The 22482-nt window shown below is 37.2% G+C and overlaps 2 protein-coding genes and 3 long non-coding RNA genes across 9 annotated transcripts; 4 read left to right on the top strand and 1 right to left on the bottom strand.

Moving 5' to 3' along the window:
* Positions 1 to 224: 224 nt before the first annotated feature.
* On the top strand, positions 225 to 4778 carry LOC124194503 (probable RNA methyltransferase Y17G7B.18). 3 transcript variants are annotated; one of them, XM_046588722.1, is made up of 5 exons: positions 225 to 331; positions 2114 to 2322; positions 2573 to 3547; positions 3622 to 4174; positions 4253 to 4778. In XM_046588722.1, the coding sequence occupies exons 3-5, from the start codon at positions 2601 to 2603 to the stop codon at positions 4451 to 4453; spliced, it is 1701 nt and encodes a 566-aa protein (XP_046444678.1). In that variant the 5' UTR covers positions 225 to 331; positions 2114 to 2322; positions 2573 to 2600; the 3' UTR covers positions 4454 to 4778. The 3 variants fall into 3 exon arrangements, with proteins under 3 accessions (XP_046444678.1, XP_046444679.1, XP_046444677.1); XM_046588723.1 differs by lacking the exon at positions 225 to 331 and having other exon boundaries at positions 2043 to 2362; XM_046588721.1 differs by lacking the exon at positions 225 to 331 and having other exon boundaries at positions 2044 to 2322.
* A 407-nt stretch (positions 4779 to 5185) lies between these two features.
* Positions 5186 to 12219, top strand: LOC124194505. 2 transcript variants are annotated; one of them, XM_046588724.1, is made up of 10 exons: positions 5186 to 5452; positions 5525 to 5642; positions 5705 to 5964; positions 8302 to 9368; positions 9477 to 9646; positions 9987 to 10137; positions 10622 to 10975; positions 11047 to 11135; positions 11198 to 11352; positions 11420 to 12219. In XM_046588724.1, exons 4-10 carry the CDS (start codon positions 9210 to 9212, stop codon positions 11962 to 11964), a joined length of 1623 nt encoding a protein of 540 aa, XP_046444680.1. In that variant the 5' UTR covers positions 5186 to 5452; positions 5525 to 5642; positions 5705 to 5964; positions 8302 to 9209; the 3' UTR covers positions 11965 to 12219. The 2 variants fall into 2 exon arrangements, with proteins under 2 accessions (XP_046444680.1, XP_046444681.1); XM_046588725.1 differs by lacking the exons at positions 5186 to 5452; positions 5525 to 5642; positions 5705 to 5964 and having other exon boundaries at positions 9261 to 9368; positions 9454 to 9646.
* Positions 12220 to 13340: 1121 nt separating this feature from the next.
* On the top strand, positions 13341 to 17102 carry LOC124194506. The gene is made up of 7 exons (XR_006874850.1): positions 13341 to 13739; positions 14186 to 14260; positions 14732 to 15057; positions 15170 to 15637; positions 15744 to 16247; positions 16358 to 16486; positions 16594 to 17102. It is a non-coding gene; the product is annotated as an uncharacterized LOC124194506 (long non-coding RNA).
* A 318-nt stretch (positions 17103 to 17420) lies between these two features.
* On the bottom strand, positions 17421 to 18526 carry LOC124194507. 2 transcript variants are annotated; one of them, XR_006874852.1, is made up of 4 exons: positions 18192 to 18526; positions 17970 to 18132; positions 17643 to 17892; positions 17421 to 17580 (listed from the first exon to the last, which is right to left on the bottom strand). It is a non-coding gene; the product is annotated as an uncharacterized LOC124194507 (long non-coding RNA). The 2 variants fall into 2 exon arrangements; XR_006874851.1 differs by having other exon boundaries at positions 17643 to 18132.
* Positions 18527 to 19588: 1062 nt separating this feature from the next.
* Positions 19589 to 19912, top strand: LOC124194508. The gene is made up of 2 exons (XR_006874853.1): positions 19589 to 19639; positions 19852 to 19912. It is a non-coding gene; the product is annotated as an uncharacterized LOC124194508 (long non-coding RNA).
* Positions 19913 to 22482: the final 2570 nt, after the last annotated feature.

Genomic DNA, 22482 nt, shown 5'->3' on the forward strand with positions numbered 1-22482 from the left:
TGGGAATAAATAATATGTTTCAAACGGAAAAACTCGACTAAAATTAAGTAAAATCAGTGGAAATGAGACGGGCAAATAGATAAAATTGGTAATGTGATTCTGCATCGAACACGATATCAGATTCAGATGCACTGTGTTACATATCATTGACCTCAATTTTTTATGTTATAAGATGACCATTTTAATCATGTATGTCTCAACATTTGAGCATGTGAATTTATTCTTGTTTCGTCTACGCTCGACGGTAGCCTACTGCTTTTTCTCCATGAAGCCAATTCCATGTCACTATCATATCCTAAATATCATTTCAAGATATAGGGTCTACCAAACCGTAAGTACATAAGCAAAGATTTTGTAGGGTGAAAGCTAATTTCATTATGTGCTTCAAATTTGCAACCTTTTCCCGCTGGCGCTAGTTATAAGTTAACATATAGCCTGTGGCGCTATCAATGCTCACAAAGAATTACCGCATTATAAAGATTAACTAATTAATTATAACACTGAGAAATTTTAGGTTAAATATTGAAAGGGAGAATCAAGAGATAAATAATCAAGAGAATGATTTTAAACATCTACAGTTAACATTGTTTAGCTATTACTATAAGGGTGAAGCCAGTATGCCGAACGCCGAAATAGGGGGAAGAGAATGGGTAGATAGATGTCGTGTACGTGGTGTGATTGTGTGACGTATATTCGTAATATGTGTATAACAAACACGCAGGCAGTCGACAAGTTGTGGCATTTTACTTCATGAGCCACGCCATCTATTGATTTCTTATATTCCCTTTTAGATCCCTATCGGCCTCTCCCTACTCCGACCAGATTTTCAGATTGCTATAATTAATTTCTGTCGAGGAAGAATTATAAGATCTATGACCAACTGATAGATGCAATCAGTGACCAATTTAACTCAGCCCACGAACAAATGTGACAAACCTATTTGATGTAAGACTTGTGCGTACATTGGCAAATATGAAATTCAAATTTATTTTGATGTGAAACTTACTTGACACGGTAGCCAAAGTAGGTGGTAAGAACCATCACGGCAGAATTATTTCAATTCATAATAGGATAAAGCAAATCATGCAACAATGCACAACGGTGCTGCGGTGTTATGTACGCTCATGCTTGCGGCTTTCTACAACAATTAACAAACATGAACATAATCAAATTATCAAAAAAGATCAGCAATTCAATAAAGCAATTTTTATTTGGAATTAAGTTGTGAGATAACTTTTAGAGGAATGGAAAGATGTTACGTGTATACCTGTCCTACGAATGCGACAAGAGACGATTCTTTTATTCGTGCCGCATTAATCCTCTTGCTGAGCTGCTGCAAATTGCACCTTTATACTTAAAACTAAAAATTTCGCCATCTATACGAAAACGATGGAGTGATCATAGTATCATACACCGAAACTAGATGGCGTGGAACGAAACGTTAACAAAACGTTTTTATTGAGTACCTGAATGGCTGAATCGAATTCTGGAAAATTTAGATCTCCAATATATGATTGGATTATATATGATTACGAATCACATGATGGCAAGATTATTTACATTCTTAATAAACTTGGATAACTCGTTTTTACATTCTTAAGTCTTAACAGATGCATGCGTAATTATTAGTAATTGCATACGTAGGAGATGTCACTTTCTCCCTGCATGACAGAAACAGAAATTTAGTAAAAATTTTGAATTCGATTATAGGAAGTACACCTAGAAATGTTACAGTAACCTAACCGAGTTTATAAGATACAACAAAATATATTGAGTAGTAACAGATTCACAATTTAACACATAATTAAGTCAAATAGGAGGAAATAAAATCATTCATCATGTTCGTCGACATGGCTTGAAATTGAAGTATTTTTAAATTGCACTATAATATGGATTAAATTTTTTTTAATGTCTTACAACTTTATGAAGTTTTAACGAATAGTTTTTTACGTTATCCGTCACTTTTAGTTTTTGATGTACATAATAAATGCACGTCTAATTTTTATCTATTACTAAGCTATAGAATTTTTCAATAATATTGGATTTCCATAAGCGCATAACCTGACTGCAATTAATTCTCGATCAACCGCAAATTCAGTTTCTCTTAAACTAGGTACACATGTAATGCTCAGTGCTTTTTTTTGCCAATTGTGCAACGCTGCTATGAGAGAGGGGATGTATTTATTACTGGGGTATGGGGACTGAACGCAAAGAAAGGAGCAGAAGCATCAGAACGTCGAATAGACAAGGTTGCTCAGGATACACCTTGTCCAGAAATTGGAACACAAATCATCACTTTTGCCAACTCAATTTTAATTCTAGGTAATAACTCATCCTTTCCAATTGTATTGGAGCCAAAAAAGTAGGTTATAGTTAATTTTCTTTGTTTATAAAATACGTTTATGATGTGAGGTTTCTGGCGTGACCGCTAGATGCTGCACAGCGTGTGGATTTATTTAAATTTGAAAATTATTTAGAATTTGCATTAAAAACTTCTAAAATTGCAATGTTTTAGTGTGTCAATGTTTAAGCAGAGAGATGTGTGTATTGTAAAGCTGTTTTCTTTTTACAGATTGCTGAAGCAAATTTAATGAAACATCATGGCATCAACCCAAGTAGTCTCTCTCAGTATTGGACAAATGAAGCGGGTGCATTTTCCTGCAGAAGGGGATGACAGACCTGTAGAAGCTATTCCACATTTTGTCAGTCCCAAAAAAATGGTGAAACCAGTAACAGGCAGTCAGCGCAAAAGAAGTCTCAGTCTTTCATTTGAAAGCAAGCAACATCACTTCAAGAGAAGACGCAAGGAAGAATTTGTGAGACCAACAAAATTTCTACTTGGAGGCAATAGTCGAGACCCGTTGAACTTGGGCAGTCTAGCAGATGAAAGAATCAACAAAGCTTTGAATGAGCATACCCCAGAATCCTCTCCGTTACCAACCCCTAAACACAGGAAGGAAGAAATTGAAGTATTAATTCCATCAAATATAAGGGATCCTTTAAACCTGAGTATGCCAGATGATAATTTAGCGGAAAGAGCGTTAATATCTCCGAATGCCGTCTCTAGAAAAAAGAGAGGACGAAACCGTAAAAGAAGGAGGACCAATAGCGCCAGTGAAGTACTGGATGCTGGACGACATTCACCCGAATTGAGCACGCTCACATTGGATCTCCCTGTAGTCAAGCAAGTCGCTGTTGAGTTGACTGAAAGTCATGCGACAATCGAAACAAAGCCAGAACCTGCTGTAAGAGAATTCAAGGATCTAAAGCTGAAACCTGAACCAATTAGACATTGCAGAAGGCCGGAAGACAAAATTGTTAGCCCTGTAGTTCCACAACCCGGAGCTAGAAAACGTTCTGGATTTTTCCCGAGATCCCTCTCTAAAGAATCTTCCGTCAAAAGTCAAAGTCAGCGTCCTTTTTCTCGATGCCCTTCAAGAGAAAGTCAAATCGCCGGAAGCAGTCAATCGAATAATAATCCCGAACAGGGCTGTTCATCTCACAATCTAAAGGAAGTTAAAAGATTTCAGTATGGCAATTACGATAGGTAAGATTTTTGCTTGTTTGTTTTGTTTTGTTTTGTTTTTTTTTTCTTTTTGCTAAATTTCTTTAATATTCTAGGTATTATGGCTACCGCAATCCCAATTGCGAGGATTTGCGCTTGCGCTCCTTTTGGCGTGAATGGTTCGAAGACAAGGATGTGTTGGATATTGGATGCAACGCAGGACACGTCACACTTTGTGTAGCTCGTGACTTCAACCCGAAACAAATTGTTGGAATTGACATTGATCCCAAATTGATATCAATTGCACGCAAGAACATCAAAACTTATTCAAGTTCACATCCGACTGAACGCCAGTTTCCAGTTTCCATGCCACTCATGTACGGATCCATCCCCAGTACCCATTCGTCGGCCTCTTCATCCCGCTTCCCAGGCAACGTTTCATTCGTCCAGGGAAATTATGTTCCGGAAAGTGATGAATTCCTTCAAATGGTCCAGCCAGAATATGATGCTATTCTTTGTCTTTCGGTCACGAAATGGATTCATCTCAATTGGAAAGATGCCGGCCTCAAACGTTTCTTTCAGAGAATTTTTGCTCATTTGCGACCAGGAGGAAGATTGATACTTGAAGCGCAGGGTTGGGCCTCGTACAACAAAAGAAAGAAACTGACCGTGAGTTTCAACATATCTTTTTTTCATTTTCCTTAAGAAAATTGTTCTAATCAATTATCTTTTTCTCTATTTTTAAAGGAAACAATTGCTGAAAACTATGCGGCTATTCAGCTATATCCAGAGCGATTTTCCGACTATTTGCTCTCCCAAGTAGGATTTTCCACTTGCGAAGAAATAGCTACCCCACACCATGCTGCTAAAGGCTTTCGTCGACCGATCCATGTTTTCACTAAACCTACAAATAGTTGCCCCACAACGCCCAAAGAGATCAGTGGGTGAGAAGTAACTGGGACTGCTGTCGATTGCTAATGTTAGCCAGTATCGTCAACCATGTACAGTTATTTTCGTTCTCGAAATCGCTTGTTTGCTTTCACCATTACACTGTTCGGCAAGTATTCACGTATTCCTTTGAGTTTTCAAGATCTCTGGTGTACCCTTTTCTTGTTCCAAATTCTTCTCCAACTTGTAGATTTTCCTTTCATCTATTTGTTTCGTTTTTTCAACTAAATTTCATTGTTGGATGAATTCGGCTGGATTGGTGATACGTTTAGCACAATAATGTACAGTCGATTATATTTTATAATAAAAGACTGTTGAATCAGAATTTCGCAATAGAGATACAGTACCTATCTGTATGTTACGTTTGAAACGGAAAGGGTTGGGTAACAGAAATTCTAAATTTTTTACTTCTCAGTTTTGTTTTATTAGGCTTTGTAGGAAGGGGCAGAATCAGATATCCCATCCTCTGATGTAAAAGAAATATCCGACGAAAAATAGAAATGCCTACAAGTTTTTAGTTGCCATCCCCTTAAATCTAACCATAGTATCCAAGGTAACTAAGAATCGTTTCTAATGTTATATTTCGGTATTGTAGTAAGATAAAATTTTACTATTCATTAGAAATGCCAGTCATTCAGACATCGGACCAATAGGAGGTAAGGGATGTTTAAGTAACCCCTCCCCCCCCCCTACAGACAAAAAAGATAACCCTTAATGTTTTTTATTCTTCAGTTTGGTTCTGTTTGAGCTTGAAATAATTATCTTTTCGTATTTCAAAAAGAGCTTTTATTACATACCAAAGCCAACGATGAAAAAACCGTCATTGAGTTACGCAATCTGAAAGGTGTAAAGGGCAGTATTACAGTCATAAACCAACTTCTTTTAAGTTACAGCTAGCTATAAATCTTCGAATTTCTAAATTTTTCTAATTTCAAAATAGTTGGCGAAACTCGACAAGAACTAAGCGAAGTGGCCACTCGACTTACTACCAGAAAAAGGGTGTGTGTAATATAAACCGTTGCAATCGAGATGCTTTATTTTGTCTGTTATTTTTTTTTTTCTTGCTTGCAGAATGGGCCGGAAAATCCTAGAAAATCCCAATTTCGAAAAAAAAATATCTATGCGGTAAAGTGTGGGTAACGAAAGAAAGGGAGGAGAAGGCATTACTTTCCGGTATTGTTGTAGATAAGTAATATTTCAAAAAATACAAACCGTTTCTTTGTTTTTAAAAAAAAGCAAATATGTATTTAGACTCTGACGGTGGGACCCACAGGGCAAGATAAACATAAGAACATACACACAACCGTTTGCGTTGCTCCCAGGCCCACCATAAGACAAGCGAGAGAAGAATACGATGATAATGAAAGAAAAAGTGAACCGTATACATCCCCTGCGAAGTTTCTGGATCCCTTCTATACTATACTCGCCCCTACTACAAGAAAATGTTGAGTAGTGCCAGGAATTCACATTTTTCAAGGATTTGCTGTTTTTTAAAAACTATCGACGAAAAGGTAAGCCTTAATTTTTTTACCTTATCTTTATACCGAATCGAACGTCGAATTCAATTGGAATTTTGGGGTTTGCAACTTGAAAATCTGTTTTCATTTGGAGTTGGTTTATAAAAATTGAGGTTGAGTTGCCAAATGTGATTCAGATACCGGGAATGTTTGTTTCCGTCCGTTGACATCCACAACGGAATGTATACACAGCGCTAGGCCTATGCCTATTTTTATCTACATTTTGAGATTTCCGTTTCCAGGTCATTGAAATGTTTGTTTAGGTTCCGGATCTTGTAATAAGGTTCACGTACTGCGTTGAAAAAATAATTTTTTGTGCGTCATACAATATCAAATAAGCGTAAAACATGCATTCACGATATTTCGCTATTTAATTGGCGAATCGCGAAATGTCGCCGAATGAAATAAAAATGTTTTCCATTCGAACCAGTACCTAACGCCATCTTTGATTTAACGGAGTCACCAAATTTAGTTCCGTTTATTGATACCAGATCCTCGAACTGGAGTGAAAATGGAAAATAAAAAAAAAACAAAAAAAAAAGAAGTTGAAGGGGGCCGCTTTTTAAAAGAAATCCCATTTTCAAAAATACTCCAAGACCTCTTAAGTCGGCTTGCAAACTGAGAAGCTGATGGCATACACGTAGCCCACTGGGCACTCTAGCCCGTCAGCAAAGAACGGCAATGGGAATGCCTTTTCAGTAACCATATCTGGGAGATATATCTTTGGCTCTATATACAGGTTTTTCCAAAGTTAAAAGTCCTGGCTCTGAAAATGAGAGACAATATAAATAAACTTCGCCGAATTTCCGTTGTGATTGAACTGTGCCGATTAGGAGGAATTCAAAACGGGTCAACTAAATTAAACTAAACCCCAGCTCTTTCCAATCATTGTACCGGTTTTTATGCATATTGCATAGCATGTAAACAGAACCCCAAAATGCGGTTAAGAGAAAAAGTATTGCAAAATAATTCCTCGGGCGTGACAACAATCCTCAGTAGTTCCCGGCAGTTCCATCAAACTAGTTTACTAGTATACGAAAAACCTTTTTTCAAATCCATTTTATACTATATAAGCCATACTGACTAGATATGTCTCTTGAGTTAAATAGTAATTGTGTTGCTAACCAAATGAAAAGGAAAAATGGACTATCAGTTAAGTTCAGATATTGTGGCCAGAGGCAATCGACAAAGTCCTTAAGGTGTTTCTTCTTTGAGTTTGAATTTACGAGGTCTCTCTACCTGTTTTTCGTTGTTTTGGTACTCTTATATATGATAGTTCTCAGATGCATTAGACGTACGGTACGATTTTTTAAGGAATAGTGGTACAAATAACTTTGGGAAAGGTCTTCAAGTTCGGACTCTCTATACCAAAACAATTGAGAGGGCAATTAACCTGAATTGCTATTTTTTTTTTCCTGTTTACAATACACAGGTATAGTCCTGCATGTATTTTGATCATAAGAATATGCTTCTCACACTCTTACGTAATCGGGTATTATTTCAATGACCAATATTAAATGAGGACATTTAGACAAAGACATTTTATCAATCAGGTTTTGCAAAAATTCGAGTTCCTTTATCCTTAATAGAAAAAGAATAACATGCACTTTGATAAACGATTGAATCATATAATAATCCTTTAAACGCCATTCATGGAAAAATCATGTACGCAGGTTTATGTAAAAACAAAATGGATATTGTCAGTCCCGGTAAAGCCAAAACCGTTTATACTTTGAAGTAAAATGTAACAAATGGTTGTTTTCTGGAGGGGAGATTGTTTTCAACGCTCTATAGAACAGTCACGAATTACATCGGTGTAGAACCAAATAAGCCATGACGCAATGGAGCGGACCATTCGTTGGCTGGCGCAGAGAGAGAACCCAGGGCAGTGATGTAACGCTGGCTCACACATTATGCTGCCGACCGTTGCTACCCCTCAAGGCGGCTATATACTCTCCGCTCTCTCCTTATATTCTCTTTCTCTCTCTCCCATTTCTATTCTTTCCTCTCTCTCTCTCTCGTCCTTCTTTAGTGCAGAGTTACACCATCGTCATGTTATCTGTAATCCTTGTCTGGGCGACTCAACGCTGCAAGGCTCTAAACTTGTTACAAAAGGACACGAAAACAAAATCACTACTATACCAAAAAGTGTTGGCTCGGAGGCATTTTTTCGACAGCAAGAAAAAACATTTTTCAAATTGATTCCCGAATTATTAAGAGTTCCACTCGAGTTGTCGTTTGATATCAAGGTTTTTATTTTCGGTGTATATATATATATAATACTGTGTGTACCGGCTAACGTCTCTGACTGGAAGAGTGTGTTCGAAACAGGTTTTTCCCTCGACCATGTATATATATTCACAGCAAACGACCGCGCTGCCGTGAAAGCTAAACGCGGACACAAAGAAATGGAAAGAGAAGACGACGTACGTGTATAAAACGATTCGGATAGCAACTGCCAAAGTCTGGAACCCCGCGCCGTCGGACTCGGACCGCATTTCTAACCAGCTGTTCCATATATGAAGTTTATCCAGCGACGTAACCAGTCTGCCTGTGTTGCTGCAGACCAATCGCATCGTGTGTGTATATTCACAACAGTCTCGGCAACCAGCAGCAGCAGCAAAGTGTTGAAACAAATAAAAGACTCTAGCTCAGCCTAGAGCTTTTTCCTTTTCTCTGTACATTTAAATGAGATTTACGACCGATACAAAATCTGCTGGTCGTATTGGGTTCGAAGGAAACAACTTATAATAATACACAGGCCAGTTTCAAACTGAATGTTTCAAATGCAGCATAGGGAGAGAGTCTAATGTGGACACGGCTCTTAATGTAAACTCAAAAACCTTGGAAACGTCATCGTCTCCGCGGACGACTTACAGAGGAGAGTGGTGGTGGTGGTGGTGGTGGGGGGGACTCGAATTTCAGTTCAAAGACCTTGAGGTAGGTTGCAAGATATGCGCCACATCGTCTTGTTCTTCTTCAGCCAACAGCCGGAGGCTTATATACTCTTTCAACCCTCTTACTGCTCGCAGCCGCTCCTCCTCCTCCTCGTCTTCCTGACTTTTGCTGTTGCTGCTCTTACTCGGACCTCTTTTGCAAGTCATTTGCTCCACACTCTCTTTTAGCCCGGACACAACAGCGGAACGTGCTCGCCAGTGTCTGTGAATCGTGAGAGCGGAGCACATGAGTTTGCTGGGTGTGAGTAGACGATACGACTTGGAGTGCTGGTACGTTACACGATGGCGGGCCCGGCAGCGCAACAGCAGCAGTCTCCACCAGCACCAGCACCTCCTCAACTTGCACCATCAGCAGCGGCGCCGAAAACTCGACTCGGATTGTCTCTGTCTGAACGGATTAAAGTAATCGAAGCACGGCAGATGGGCAAATCCATGCGGCAGGTCTTTTCATCTCTCACACACTCTTCTGCTATACAGGATAACCTGTTGTCCTAAGCTGGTAACCGCGTTAAAGCAACTAAAATAGAATGTTGAACGATTGTCTTTCAGTTAGCTGCCCAATTCGGCTGCGGGAAAACGCAGATTCTCAATACGCTTGCTCAAAAGGAGAGATATATTCGCGAATGGGAAGTGATGGGACGGAATAATCCTTCAATCGGTGCACGGAAACGCTTTCGACACACACGAAACGAACAGATCAACCGCTCTGTTCACGAATGGTATATCTCTTCGATTTAACTATTATAGCTTCTTTATTGATTTTCAATTGTTATTTCTGATATCAATTCTCAAGTTGTCGACGTACATATGCTGCTTTTACAACACTATACTTTTTAAGTTGAGAATCATTTCATTACAAATTATTGGTCCATTCATTTCTAAAAGTATATTATAAAATATTATTAAAAAATTGTAGCAGATATTCGTTCGAAGACATGTGGCACTTTCACTGCCATTTTTGTTATTAGGAATTAATTATTTTCGTAAAATGTTATGCCTTTTCATAAAATTGATAACCCAATTTATTATTTTTTAAAAATTCCTTACTCAATCAATTAGGTATCAACAACAGGCAGCAAGTGGCCTTCGGATAACAGGCCCCATGCTGCAAAAACAAGCCAGACACTATGCCGCTCATTTAGGAATAATGAATTTTGCAGCTAGCAATGGATGGCTTGCAAACTTTCGAAGATTCTACAACATCATTAGCGTAAGCAAATTTTTAAAAATGTGCTCCCACATTTGTTCTTATATCCTGACTAGTAGAGTAACCTAATATTCTGTAACAGATTAAGGAAAAGTAAGTTACAGTTCACGGTTTCTATTCATCCAAGTTAAACCGTTGCCGTTTAGTTTTATTTTGATTATCAATTAAATATATTAAAAAACTTCCCATCGGGTTCTTAGTTTTAAGGAAACTAATAAGAGGAACATTGTTATGTCTACTGAAGATGAAAGGCAGTATACGCGTTGCATAATATTGACATTACTGATATGGCCTGGTAGATTTATGGCGATACATAGGGATAATAACTGTAGATAAGAAACTTTCAGACGGTTATGTCAGTTACCAGTTATGTTATCGTGATATTGAAATGATTTCTATTTTTTAATAATTATCTGTAGTTTTATTGGTTTATCGCAAAATATTTGACCTAACCCAATAAAACTTTCGATTGATTACTTTTGTCTAGTGCTCTCCACATCCAAGGAAAAGGAAGTTAGCTACTCCTCTTCAGCCAGAGAGAAATGGAGAAGATCACGATCCGCAAGCCAGCACTTCAAAATACCAACCTGATGCAGAATTCGTACCAGTTGGATGTGATGAAACTACCAAAAGATCTCCACAAATACCACCTGACAACCCCAATGAAAAGGATCCGTTATTGGAAGAAAACCACCAACGGGAAGTAGATCCCATTTCCACGATTCGCATCAAATCAGAACCAGCATCTGAAGATGAAGATCGCATAGGGAGTTTTTCTTCCGGCAATCAATATTTAGAGAGGCCATCAGAACGAGCGATCCAGCAACAAAATTTAGTCGTGGTAAGTTTTATTCTTCCTAATGTATAAAACAAATAATCAATTTAAAACGTGTCTCATAATTTTCATGACAGAAAGAAGATCAGTCATCAGGGAAAGTAGATGGGTCTCATCTTATTGGATCTTCTAAGCCAAACGTGAACTCGTCATTGACCATAAATCAGTAATGAACTTTGTATGATCTAAGTAAATCAAGGTTTTTAAACAGTTTGTTTTTTCCCCCAGTCGAAAACGTCGACTCCTCCAGTTACAACTTATAGACCAATCAGCACCACCCCCAAAAAATATAGGGCATTCAAAAATAGCTGAAACCAATCAAGCGATTGGCGTGATGGAAGAAAGAAGATTGCCGAGACTTGATCCGATACCCCCATTAAAAGGTTGCATATTTTTTATCGAAGCTTCATAATTTCTCGTTTTTAATTCTAATTATTCAATACTTTCTAGTATATTCAACTGAACTCCTGAATCTTGCTCGTGCGAAAGGTTTGCTCACCGTCACAATGAAAGATGACTGTGGCAACGAGTGGGTAGAAATTCGGCATTCCATCGCATTTTACCGAGTTCCAAGCCATGGATATCCGACACACTTGTCACGGCTCGTTGTTGACTCTAGTCTCCAATATTACCTCGAAGTGCTGGGCCACTGCGTCCAAAAAGGATCTCTAATCTTTAAGGATGCCAGCTATAGTTTTAATTACACCGAAGCCGCTTCGATTCTAGATGACTTGAGCGGCGGGTACACAGTTTGTGATGGCATTGAACTTTTGTCAGACAGAGTTGCCGATCTGCATATGAAGAACGTCCAAGAATTGGGAAGTTCTGAAAACATGTACGCAACACTTCCCGATCAAAGGTTCCGATCAACCGACTGTAGCGTGTGGATTGATAGTCGAATTGGATTGAAATGTTTAGCATGCAAGTTGGCGAGCAGTAATTTTATTGCTAACACTCCGATGGATTTACGCTGCCCATCGGTTTATAACTCGTGATCCCATTTTGACCACGATTATTTTAAAATTGTTGAATTTGTTTTTTAAAAAATAGTTATTGAATAATCAACTGTGATGGCTGCTTGTGTAATAGCTTAAAATGTCAGATTTATTATAAATCTGATGGTGATTTGCCGTTAGAGAAAATTTTACTGGTTGCCGTTCACTCGATGAAAAAAGTATCGAGATTTGTGTAACTCTCCAGAATCCACCGTGATTCCAGATCTGCATTGAATACAATCCTTTTCTGCTTCATTCAAAGTCTTGTATGTATCAACATCGGTAAAATGCTTAATTCAGTTATCTGACCAAGTAATATCATCAGTATGTAACCTGGAATGTTTTTGAGTAAAGCAACCTATCCTAATAGCCGAATCTGTAAAGTGTGGCAACTGTTATTTGTTTAGATTTAACTAGCCGTTATAACCAAAGTAACCATAGAGTCTATGGTTATACACTGATTATATACGCTAAAAAAGTCATGGTGATCATGAATGTTAAATATGTAATTATGTTTCATCTTTAAAGAAATTAGAATCATTATTTCTTCAAATATTATTTATTATTATATTTAGATTACTGTTTTATATATTTACATTTCAAATTCGCTTGAAAGGGTTCGTAGTTCCAGCAGTAGAGGTCTCTAGGTCTACGATATCAATTAAAATATTCGAGCGCCATCTCTGTTGTATTATAATTTTAATGCACCAACAAGTTAATTTTGTAATTATAGAAATAAATGTTGGTGAAAATATATTGCTGTTTATTAAAGTTATTATTAACTAGTGTATCCGTTCCGTTTTCCGTCGAACCCTTAACGGTTTAGTAAATCTTTTATAAATCTTTTACTCGAATGCTCCACCCTAGATGGCGAAATCGTCGTGCTAAGACGATAACGACTTTGTTTCACTTTGGAATTTCTTTGATAGTTTGATTCTTTCGTTACCGTTGATTGTTGAATTGAAAGAAATATGGCGACCACATTGCGACTTGCGAGTGTCCGGATCGGGGTCATTACGTCAACAATATGTGCCGTATTAAAACAGCACAGCAACTATGCATAGTAGTGAAAACTGAAAAGCAACATGGAGTGTGGATTTTCGGGGAGAAATTGACAGCTCTAGGAGAAGGAACTATTGCATTGGAGGACCGTAAAGCGAGTTATTATTCCAGCAGCCCTATATCGATTCTAACAGCTGCTGGAAGATTTTGCTATGACAGAATTTGATAAAGCCCTTTGTCAATGAAAGCAATGCAATTTGAAGCAGGTGGCTTCCATGGTAAGTTGAAAAATGAACATAAAGGTTCATACAATTAAACATGTGGTTTTTGTCATAAAACAAACTAATGTTTTGTTACACTTTACTACAGCAAAAACGAATCCTCTCTGGATCTTGACGAAGAAGTGGCTAGAGTTACCTTTGAGACTGTCATCAAAGTGGAGAAAGAAAAAAAGAAACTTTTTCTACTCCCTTCGAGACTGTCACTGTATGGAAGGCTGTCACAAAACATGTTAACCAGGAAACAAGTGATGTAAACCAACTTCTGAAACTCAGTGATGTCTGTTTAATGTTCGTGTCAACTGCCCACCGAGGACCACCCAGTCAATGAACCACCAACCTAATTGCAACCTGCTGCAGCCAGCACTGAGAACATGGTACGGCAGTTGCAGACCCACAAGAGCTCCTGGCCGTTCCTCAAGTCTGTGGCTGTAACGGAAGTCCACAACTTCTATAAGATCATCAAGATTATAAAGAGTTGATAACTGCGACTTGGTGAGTTTATTGGCATCATTATCAATATTTCGTGTATTAATTTAACAGTAAATGGTAAAGGTAAAGTTCTCACGCGTATCCGTGACACTCCGTGAATTTTGTACTACTTACCGAAAGTTATCGTCGTGTGCTTTTTGCTGTATGAATCGCTTTGCTTGGATCCGTGATAGCGTGGACAAAGTCGTTGGTCTTTTCCGAATATTTTTTTTCCTGATGTATATTCTTTATTATATATGGAGTTTAACATGTTTCAGCTGATGCAGTGTTTACAAATTATTTGTTGCTTTAATATTTTCAAGTGGAACATTGTTTCTAAATGATAGAAATTTAATTCTAGTAAAGTAGTAAATAATGAATAATAAAATCAAGTTTCTATAGAATATTAATGTATAATTAATGTTAATTATGAAACTGCTAATAATAATCGTTTCTTTTATTTTTAATAGGTTCAAAACCTATAGCCTTCTGTTGCTTAAGTTGGCGTGATGAAGTACCAGTGGTGAAGTCAGAAATGGAAACAGGTATTGCTTTAATTTTCTCATGTTTCATATACACACTTAATTTCTGGAATATTTGTTTAGTTTAATGTAAGTGGGAAGTAGAGAGGATAGAGAAAATTCTTTTTGTATATGAAAAAAAAAATGCTCTGACTTATTTTAAGAGAAGTTCTACATAAGAAGACATTTAGTCATGTAGGGTTGGAAATTGTGTTGGAATTTGTTGGTATAGTTAAATGTGTGCAGGTCATGGGCTGCCAAACTGAAGCTTATCTTCTGCAGGAATTCTTTTGAATAGAATAACCAATGAAGTGTTGTTGGCTCTTAACTAGTACTATCTGACTGTGTGTAAGGCCTTTTTAGTTTTTACATGCTAAGTCATTTCTTCAATCATTCTTCATCTCATTTCTCCAATGTTAATTGCTATTTATTAAGTTAGTTTTAAGCCTAAACCATTTGGTATTCATTTTGATATTGGTTGTTGACTTGTTGTAGACCTATTCCAATCCCCAGCAACGTCAACCTGCAGAAGGAAAGGCCAGTTTGCATGGCCTTCACATTCGAAGGTCACGGAGATCATTACGTAAAACGTGTCATGCAGTGGTGTAGAGGTTGGGTGATAAGGGGGCGTGTTTCATCATTATCAAGCAGGTACAATACCCGCAAGGCTTAAGAGGTTAGGATGCGAAAAAAATCGTACAAAAGGAGAGAGAAAAGGCGATGCAAATCAGTCGAGTGAGAATCTCCGACACGGCAACAACCGCTGCCCACTATTTGTCACCAACTTCCTTTTTCATCGTATTGAACCAGTTCAAGCATAGGTAAATATTAATTATTTTTGTCGTGAATCAATTCTATCTAGTTTCTAGTTGTTATAAATTTGATATGACCAGTTTTAATTGAAACTTTATTTTCGAATTGTTTATTGTATAGTTAACTATGGCTTTGTACTGCTGTTGGTTGTTGTATCGTTGATAACTGGGTCGACCACGAGTGTACCGATGTCTGGGTATGGTGGATTCCAAGCAACAGCAGCGAAAGAATAGTACACCACGTTGCAGCCTTGAAACACAACAACGTCAACATGCGTAATACCTACTTACTACACCATCAAGGCTCCAAGACTACACGAAAACTTACGCTTCCCTGAGCTACTACACGGAAGTATTTCTCTGCCCCGAGTTACACAGAGTTACATCATCAAAGCGGCTGAGTACTACCCAGAGGCTCCCAATTACTATTGTCGTCATAGCTACTACACCGAGGCTGCAGTTTGTTACACCACCAAGGCGGTTGAGTACCACACAGAAGCGTCTAAGTACTACACTGAAACCTACTGCCGCGCACTATTTGTCACCAACTGCCTTCTTGCCATCGTATTGATCCAGTTCTCAATAATGGGTAAATATTCATTTTTATTTTGAGTCGTGAAGCAATGCTATCCTTTTTAGTTGTAGATGTAAACAGTTAAAATAGAAAATTAATTTTCAAATTGTTTATTGTATAGCTAACTATGGCTTTGTGCTGCTTTTTGGTTTTGCATCGTTGATGGCTGTGTCCAACATTGGTGTACCGATGTCTCGTGGGTATCGCGGATAGCAAACCGCAACGCCGCTGCCTTACTACACAACAACAACAACAACAACATACGCAACAGTCGGTTACTACACCACCAAGTCTTCAGAGTATTACACCGAAACTTATGATGCCCCGAGCTACTACATCGAGCTCCGATATATAAGTCTGCCCTGAGCTACATTACCAAAGAGCCGGAGTACTACCCCAAAGCGCCCAAATACTACATTAAAACCTACGCTGCTCCTAGCTACTACACCGACGCCCCGAAGTATTACTCTGCGTATAAGGAGTCGTCTAATAAAAAAGTCGTATTAAAGGAAAGAGAAAAGGAAGTAGAAATCAGTCGAGTGAGGATCTCCGACACGTCAACAACTGCAGTGTACTGTCTGTCACCAACTGCATTCCTCATCGTGTAACCAAATCGCAATCATGGGTAAATATTCAGTTTTTTTATGGAGTATCGTATCCATTCCACATTTTAAATATGTTAATTTAGTAATAATTGAAAAATACATTAATGACAAGTGTTGCATCATTTCTAAGCAGGTACAATTACCGCACTGCTCGAGTTGAAAGGTTAATCAGTAGAAGGAAAAACTTTAAAACGAAAGAGAAATGTCGATAGAAGTCAATGAGCATCTCCGATATGCAACAACCAGTTCGCAATTATGGGTAAACAATATTTTTTTTTTTTATTTACCTATGTATCGATCCCACTTTTCTATTTTTGTTAGAATGCCAGTTATAAGTGATTATTAATGTTGAAACTAATTGTTTAGTTAACCATAGCGTCTGCCCCGAGCTACACCACCAAGGTACCGGAGTACTACACGAATACGTATGCTGCCCCAACCTACTACACCGAGGCTGCCAAGTGCAACTCTGTCCTCAGCTACTTACTGCACCAATCCTAAGTACTACTTTGTTCCCATCTACTACACCGAAGCTCTAGCTTATTACATCCCCGAAGCGGTCTACTATTACACCGAAGCGCCTAAGTACTACACTGCAACCTACGCTGCACCACGGAGCCATCGGAATACTAAATCATAACCTAGCCTACTACACCGCCCCGATCTACACAACCACATCTGAGCCGGACATATTTTTATACAGCGCCTTCAATTTTCTAGTAAGGTGGCAGTGTCTTATGTTAAGGGTTTTGAATTGGAATTGGAAAAATCCCAAAAGTGTTCTGTTCAGTACTGGTTCTGTTGCAGCCGATGCCGATATGAAAGAAATTTTGTATTTTGTTAACTTGATATTATGTACAGTTTAAAAAAGTTAATTAACTGTTATTAAACGTTTATATGTAAAGAAGGAAAAAAATTATGAAAAATTTACATGGTAATGGAGATTGAAAAATTCTTTAGTAAACACAAATTTAAAAAAAACACGTATAGATTAACTACTTAAAAATTGTTGAGTAATCATCCAATATTTTTTTTTACGTCAACACAATTTATCAAGCTGCAACTGCAACAATCTTTCATCGATTTACAAACAATATGTCAGCGGCGACATATTACCTAAAAAATAGTAGATTTAACCATGTTATGTTATGATAGCAAACAAAACCTCAAATTTATCGATCTTTCAATTTCATAAATGAGAACTCAGCAAAATGTAGTCACAGCAACCACTTAAGTAGAACTTAGAAGCATTGTCTGTCAATTGTCCTCAAAATAAATAGCAACATAGAATTTGATCTGGGAAAGGCAACAATATTTTGAAGATTTACAACAACTTGAATGCAAAAAGTTAACCTGAAATGTGATACTTATTAAATGCCACAGTAATAATTTTAAATACCGGATAAAATAAGTACCTTGCACATAGAAACTATTTGGCTTGAGAAGACACAGCTTGCACTGGATTGTCCTGTTTGATCTCTGTTTTCTCTGTTTGCACCTAGGTAAACTTCAGCTGAAATTTTCTGAAAACATTGAGCCAAGAATGCAATAAGCATCATTAGTTAAATTTTGTGTTATTTGAACTAATTAAATTAGTAGTGCTTTTATCCCAGACAAGCTGTCACATTCCAATGCTGCTCTCCAATTATCAATGGCCATCAAAACCTACAGAAAGAAAAGAAAGATTTATCACATGTAAGGTAACGTGCAGAATGACGGGAATAAAGCTAAAAGGGTGATACAGGTGATTATCAAAACAATTAGATGCCCAGTCCCTAGTGTGAGGATCACATGAGCCCGGAACATGCTGTTGTTGTGAGGCCAGGTAGTGTGGAAAGGATTTTTCATCTTCACCATCGTTTATATGATTGACTTTACATTTGCTGTTGCCTTGTAGTATGTAGCCTAGTAGAATGCCACAATCAATAGAAACACATTCTGAATAATGCGCAGGTTTACCTTACCAACTGGGTGTTTTTCCTTTCAGCAATCCACTGTCCAAGCACTGTTGCCTAGGTGCTGAAACGTCGGGAATCACTTGCAGACAAGGAACATGATCGGATACGCCTTGAGTGCCTTCTCCTCACTTCCTCAGTATAGAAGTTGGACTGGCGTCCATTATCACCTTGGGGATTTCGTCTGTTTTGTGATGCTGTGTGTGTATGGTGGCTTGTTGGTGAAATTTTGCAAGGAGAACGTTATTACGTGAGTATCAAAGTTATTTGTTACCTTTGTTTGTCAGTTCTTTCAATTGAGTGTCACCGAGCTAGAGCAGACATTGTTTTCATGTTACTTTTAATTTAAACGTTTCTTCTTTCTGACACTAGACGGCATATAGCCTTTGATCATTTTTTACCTGTCAGAATCAGTTTAGTTACGTTAACTTTGCACATCTCTGTAGAGATTTCCCAATGCTACTTAAAAAATATTTTTGGTGATAACTGTCAGTTTCCTTTTCAGCAACAAAGCTCACTTGTTACATTTATAATTATGTGTATTTTTTTTCTACTTCCGGTTTTCTCTTTTTTGTCAGTAGTTCAGTAAATATTCATTCGACGTACAAACTAATCACATATTCGTGATCCTCGTCAAATTTGTGGTAAAGTTCATGTTTTGTTTTGTACGTTTTCGTACTTCCGGTTTTGAAAATTTTCCTGAACTATAGTTCAGGAAAATTCTCGATTTTGGCCAAAATCTGGATTTCGTTTAAATCACATCTAATCGACCCCAAATTTCACGTAGATCACGAATATTTGGTTTATTTGGTCGGCAGCTCAATGGTTGAGGCGCTATCGCTTACTTCCGGTATACTTCCGGAAAATTTGCATAAAACTAGAAAGTGAGCTTTGTTCTCTGCACAATTCTAAAGACTCCTTGCCTAGTTTAAGCAAACAGAAATGGTCTTTTTGATTACTTTTGTGACTTTAGTGACTATCTAAAGCCGGTCAGTTTTGGACGTGTCTAATAGATGGCGTGAAGGAATATTGTGTTGTCAGATGTGGGCTTATGGCGGCTCGTTGTCTAAATCTATCTTCAGCTACAGCTAATTTCTTCGAAAGTTACATATGAACACATAGGTTAATTCGAGTGATTTCGTTTGTAACTTGTCGGTGATGTGTTCTATTCCGTGTACATGTTGGATAACCTTAGTGTTTCTCATCAACTTACAGGAGAAAACGTAGCCTACCGTTGACTATTTTGTTCAAAATGTGCCATCGAAATGACACAGGTAACTACCAACACTAGCTTTATTACAGTATTACTGTAACATGCAATCTTCTCATCTTTTATTAGGATTCATCATAATTATCTGCTGTAAGAATTGGACTTGCTAGATCACCAACCCCATCACGGACCAATCTCTCATTCCATCTTCTAGAGAACCTTGGCTAACTGTTTGGTGGTTTCATGTGTAAGTTCACTTGTCATGTCACAGAACTTTATTTGTTGCAGCCTAACATGTATTCAAAGTATTGATCTGCACTCACGTCTTTCTAATGTTATTTAGACGATTTCAACTGCAGTATACTGATTACTGTTTAATTATTCTTTCATAGTTGTCAAGTACATTGATGACACAAATTATTAACAAGGTGATTTAATTTTCTTGTTTTTTATTTACAGGTTTGAAACTATAGGTTTCTAAATTTTGCATGACAGACTTTAAGAAAAGTCATGTTGAAGATAAAGGACTGGCAGACTGTCAACAAGGTACGCTACCTTGTTTGGTAACCTTGAATTGGCTTGGCTGCTTCCCTTGAATCTCCTTTTTTACTTCCTTTAGCTTGATTTGAGGTATTGCTTTCTGTCACTCAAATATTGCTGAAAATTATTGTCAAACTAATAAAGGTTCATTCTGTCTACAGGGTAACTCCTTTGCTACTTATCATGGACTTCATCCATTGGTGATGCTGTAATTCAAGAGAATGCTGTCATTCAAGACTGATAAATTGGTGTTAGATGAAACAAGTGCATATCTGGGCTCCCTCGCTAACCATTGGTCGTGTAATCACCCTGGCTGCAGTCAATTAAGGCAGTCTCCCCCTGTCTTGATTGACTGTATGTGCGAGTTTCAAAAGCAGTTTATCACCCAAATGAGACAAAAGGAGTATATCAGTTTGTTTTATTTGGGTATAAATTGTTTTAAAATTGCACAGAAACACATTTATCTTGTACCGGACGCTTTGTTTATTGAATTACATCAATTATGGATATTATATGGGTATTTTATTAATTAACTTTTTCATTTAAAATTAATTGAATTAAAAGTTAATCGATTTAACTTAAAGTTAAATTAATGAAAATTATTTTTTGTTTTAAATTTATTAATTTAAAAGATGATTATTTCAATTTTAAATGATTTTTCAGAAATACTTGGTTATTTTTTATTTATTGTAACATTTAACACAATGAAAACTACATTTCGTACTAAAGTTACAGACATACCCAAAAATTGCAGATTTGAGTTTGATATACAATTAATAATTAAATGATCTAATTAGGGTTGAGGTAATTTCATCATCTAGGATGACCAGTTATAACTGTTGTTGCAACATATCATATCGGAGAATAAAAACACCCAGGTTACTTCAATCACATACACACTTTGTAACACAAACAAATATAAAATATTTTTTTCAACATGAATTTCAATGTCACAGCAACGTCAGGATAGCTCCAGCATCAGTTACTGCAAGGACTCCAGCATCAGTTACTTCAAAGACTTCAGAACAATCCAGGATTCAAACTTGAACAGAAACCAGACTACAAAACCGCTTAACATTTTCACCATCCTGTGAGAAAAAAAAATAAAATTTTTATAAAATCGACAGGTACGTTAGAAATTTTTTAGTTACCATTTCTATGAATATTTTTTTCAGCTATACTTTAAGCCTAGCTTCGACGTAACTGCATGCAACAGGATGATACATCATCGTCACCAAGGCAGATGCATCACATTATCACGAAGTCCTGTTAGGAGAAAGAAAAATCATTAATTTACAAATAAACCTGTACCAAATGTTAAAATAAAACACAATGGTAGACGAGAAAGAAAATAGTCATGTCAAGTTCAGATTAAAAATCAGATCAAATTCAAGCAGGAGCGAAAAAATCCATTTCAAGGTGAGGTTGCATCAATGTTTGTTAAAGGAAATGGAATTTCATAGTTTAGTTAAATAAAAAAAAAATTAATCTACAGCAAATGTTGATAAGGCAGGTATCTATCTTTTCACAAAAACTTAGACCCACTACCAATATTTCAATTGGAACTTGAAACTTCCCCAATTACAACCCAAAATCACAACCATATTATTGTTTCAAGATGACTATGTTACTGTTACATGTCAGGATGTCACCAGCAATGGAGATTCCAGAACCTTCAGCTTCATTTAAATTGAACTTACTTCCAACAGTTGGCTGCAACAAAACCACCTGTATGACAGTAATGAAGGTTAAAATTTACCAAAATCTTAATTTCTTCAAAACATAGGAAATCTCTTACCCAAACATGAACTGCAAACCAAATAGAGCCACCAATATAAACTCACTGACTATGGAAACCTAACAAGCAAAATAACATTATTGAACAGAACCAGAAACATTTTGAAATGTGAAACAAAAATGATATAATATACAAAGTAAATAGAAGAATTTTAATTCTTACTTAGGCTCACAATTATACAATGATTCAAACACTCAATTGTTAAGGCAGTGATTTCTTCAAATTTCAAGCTTGCACCACACTTTACAGACAGCATACAGCACCACAGACTGCACACAGAAGCTCATCACAACAGCACATGGTCTTCATACAACAGTTCACCACACACAGTTTACCAGCTAGCTGCAACAAATTCAAGTGGACATTGGACTGCCTTGAAAAAGCTCAACTTCATCAAGCAATTAATCCTACTTCAAAAGAAACTTAATATCAAAGGACAAAGTATTAAGTGACAATGTTAATTAACTACATCATTCCTATTTCTTACCATCCAAGATCCAACAAAGCCAGCTTGAGGGAAAATACTCCAAAGGACAAGAAAAGGGGTGTATCAAAATATGAATATAGTATAATATACCTAGAATTATTAAAAAATCTGTGAAAAATTTTTACATTCAGAAACCATAATGAATTAAAACCTCAATTACCTTGAAGATATTTGTGAAGAAGAATGTTACAATTGACGGCACTGATCACGAACACCGTAACTGACAGCGCCCGGAATAGAAATGACGTCAGTGGAAAGCTTGCCC

Source organism: Daphnia pulex, chromosome 5, assembly GCF_021134715.1.
Source record: "Daphnia pulex isolate KAP4 chromosome 5, ASM2113471v1".
Classification (NCBI taxonomy): domain Eukaryota; kingdom Metazoa; phylum Arthropoda; class Branchiopoda; order Diplostraca; family Daphniidae; genus Daphnia; species Daphnia pulex.

Bases quoted from the DNA above. Each gene is read 5' to 3' on its own strand.
- LOC124194503 (XM_046588722.1), top strand. From the start codon at position 2,601: ATGGCATCAACCCAAGTAGTCTCTCTCAGTATTGGACAAATGAAGCGG. The intron at 3,548-3,621 runs GTAAGATTTTTG...TTAATATTCTAG, and splicing joins CAGTATGGCAATTACGATAG to GTATTATGGCTACCGCAATC. The intron at 4,175-4,252 runs GTGAGTTTCAAC...CTATTTTTAAAG, and splicing joins ACAAAAGAAAGAAACTGACC to GAAACAATTGCTGAAAACTA.
- LOC124194505 (XM_046588724.1), top strand. From the start codon at position 9,210: ATGGCGGGCCCGGCAGCGCAACAGCAGCAGTCTCCACCAGCACCAGCA. The intron at 9,647-9,986 runs GTATATCTCTTC...TCAATCAATTAG, and splicing joins AACCGCTCTGTTCACGAATG to GTATCAACAACAGGCAGCAA. The intron at 10,138-10,621 runs GTAAGCAAATTT...ACTTTTGTCTAG, and splicing joins GATTCTACAACATCATTAGC to TGCTCTCCACATCCAAGGAA.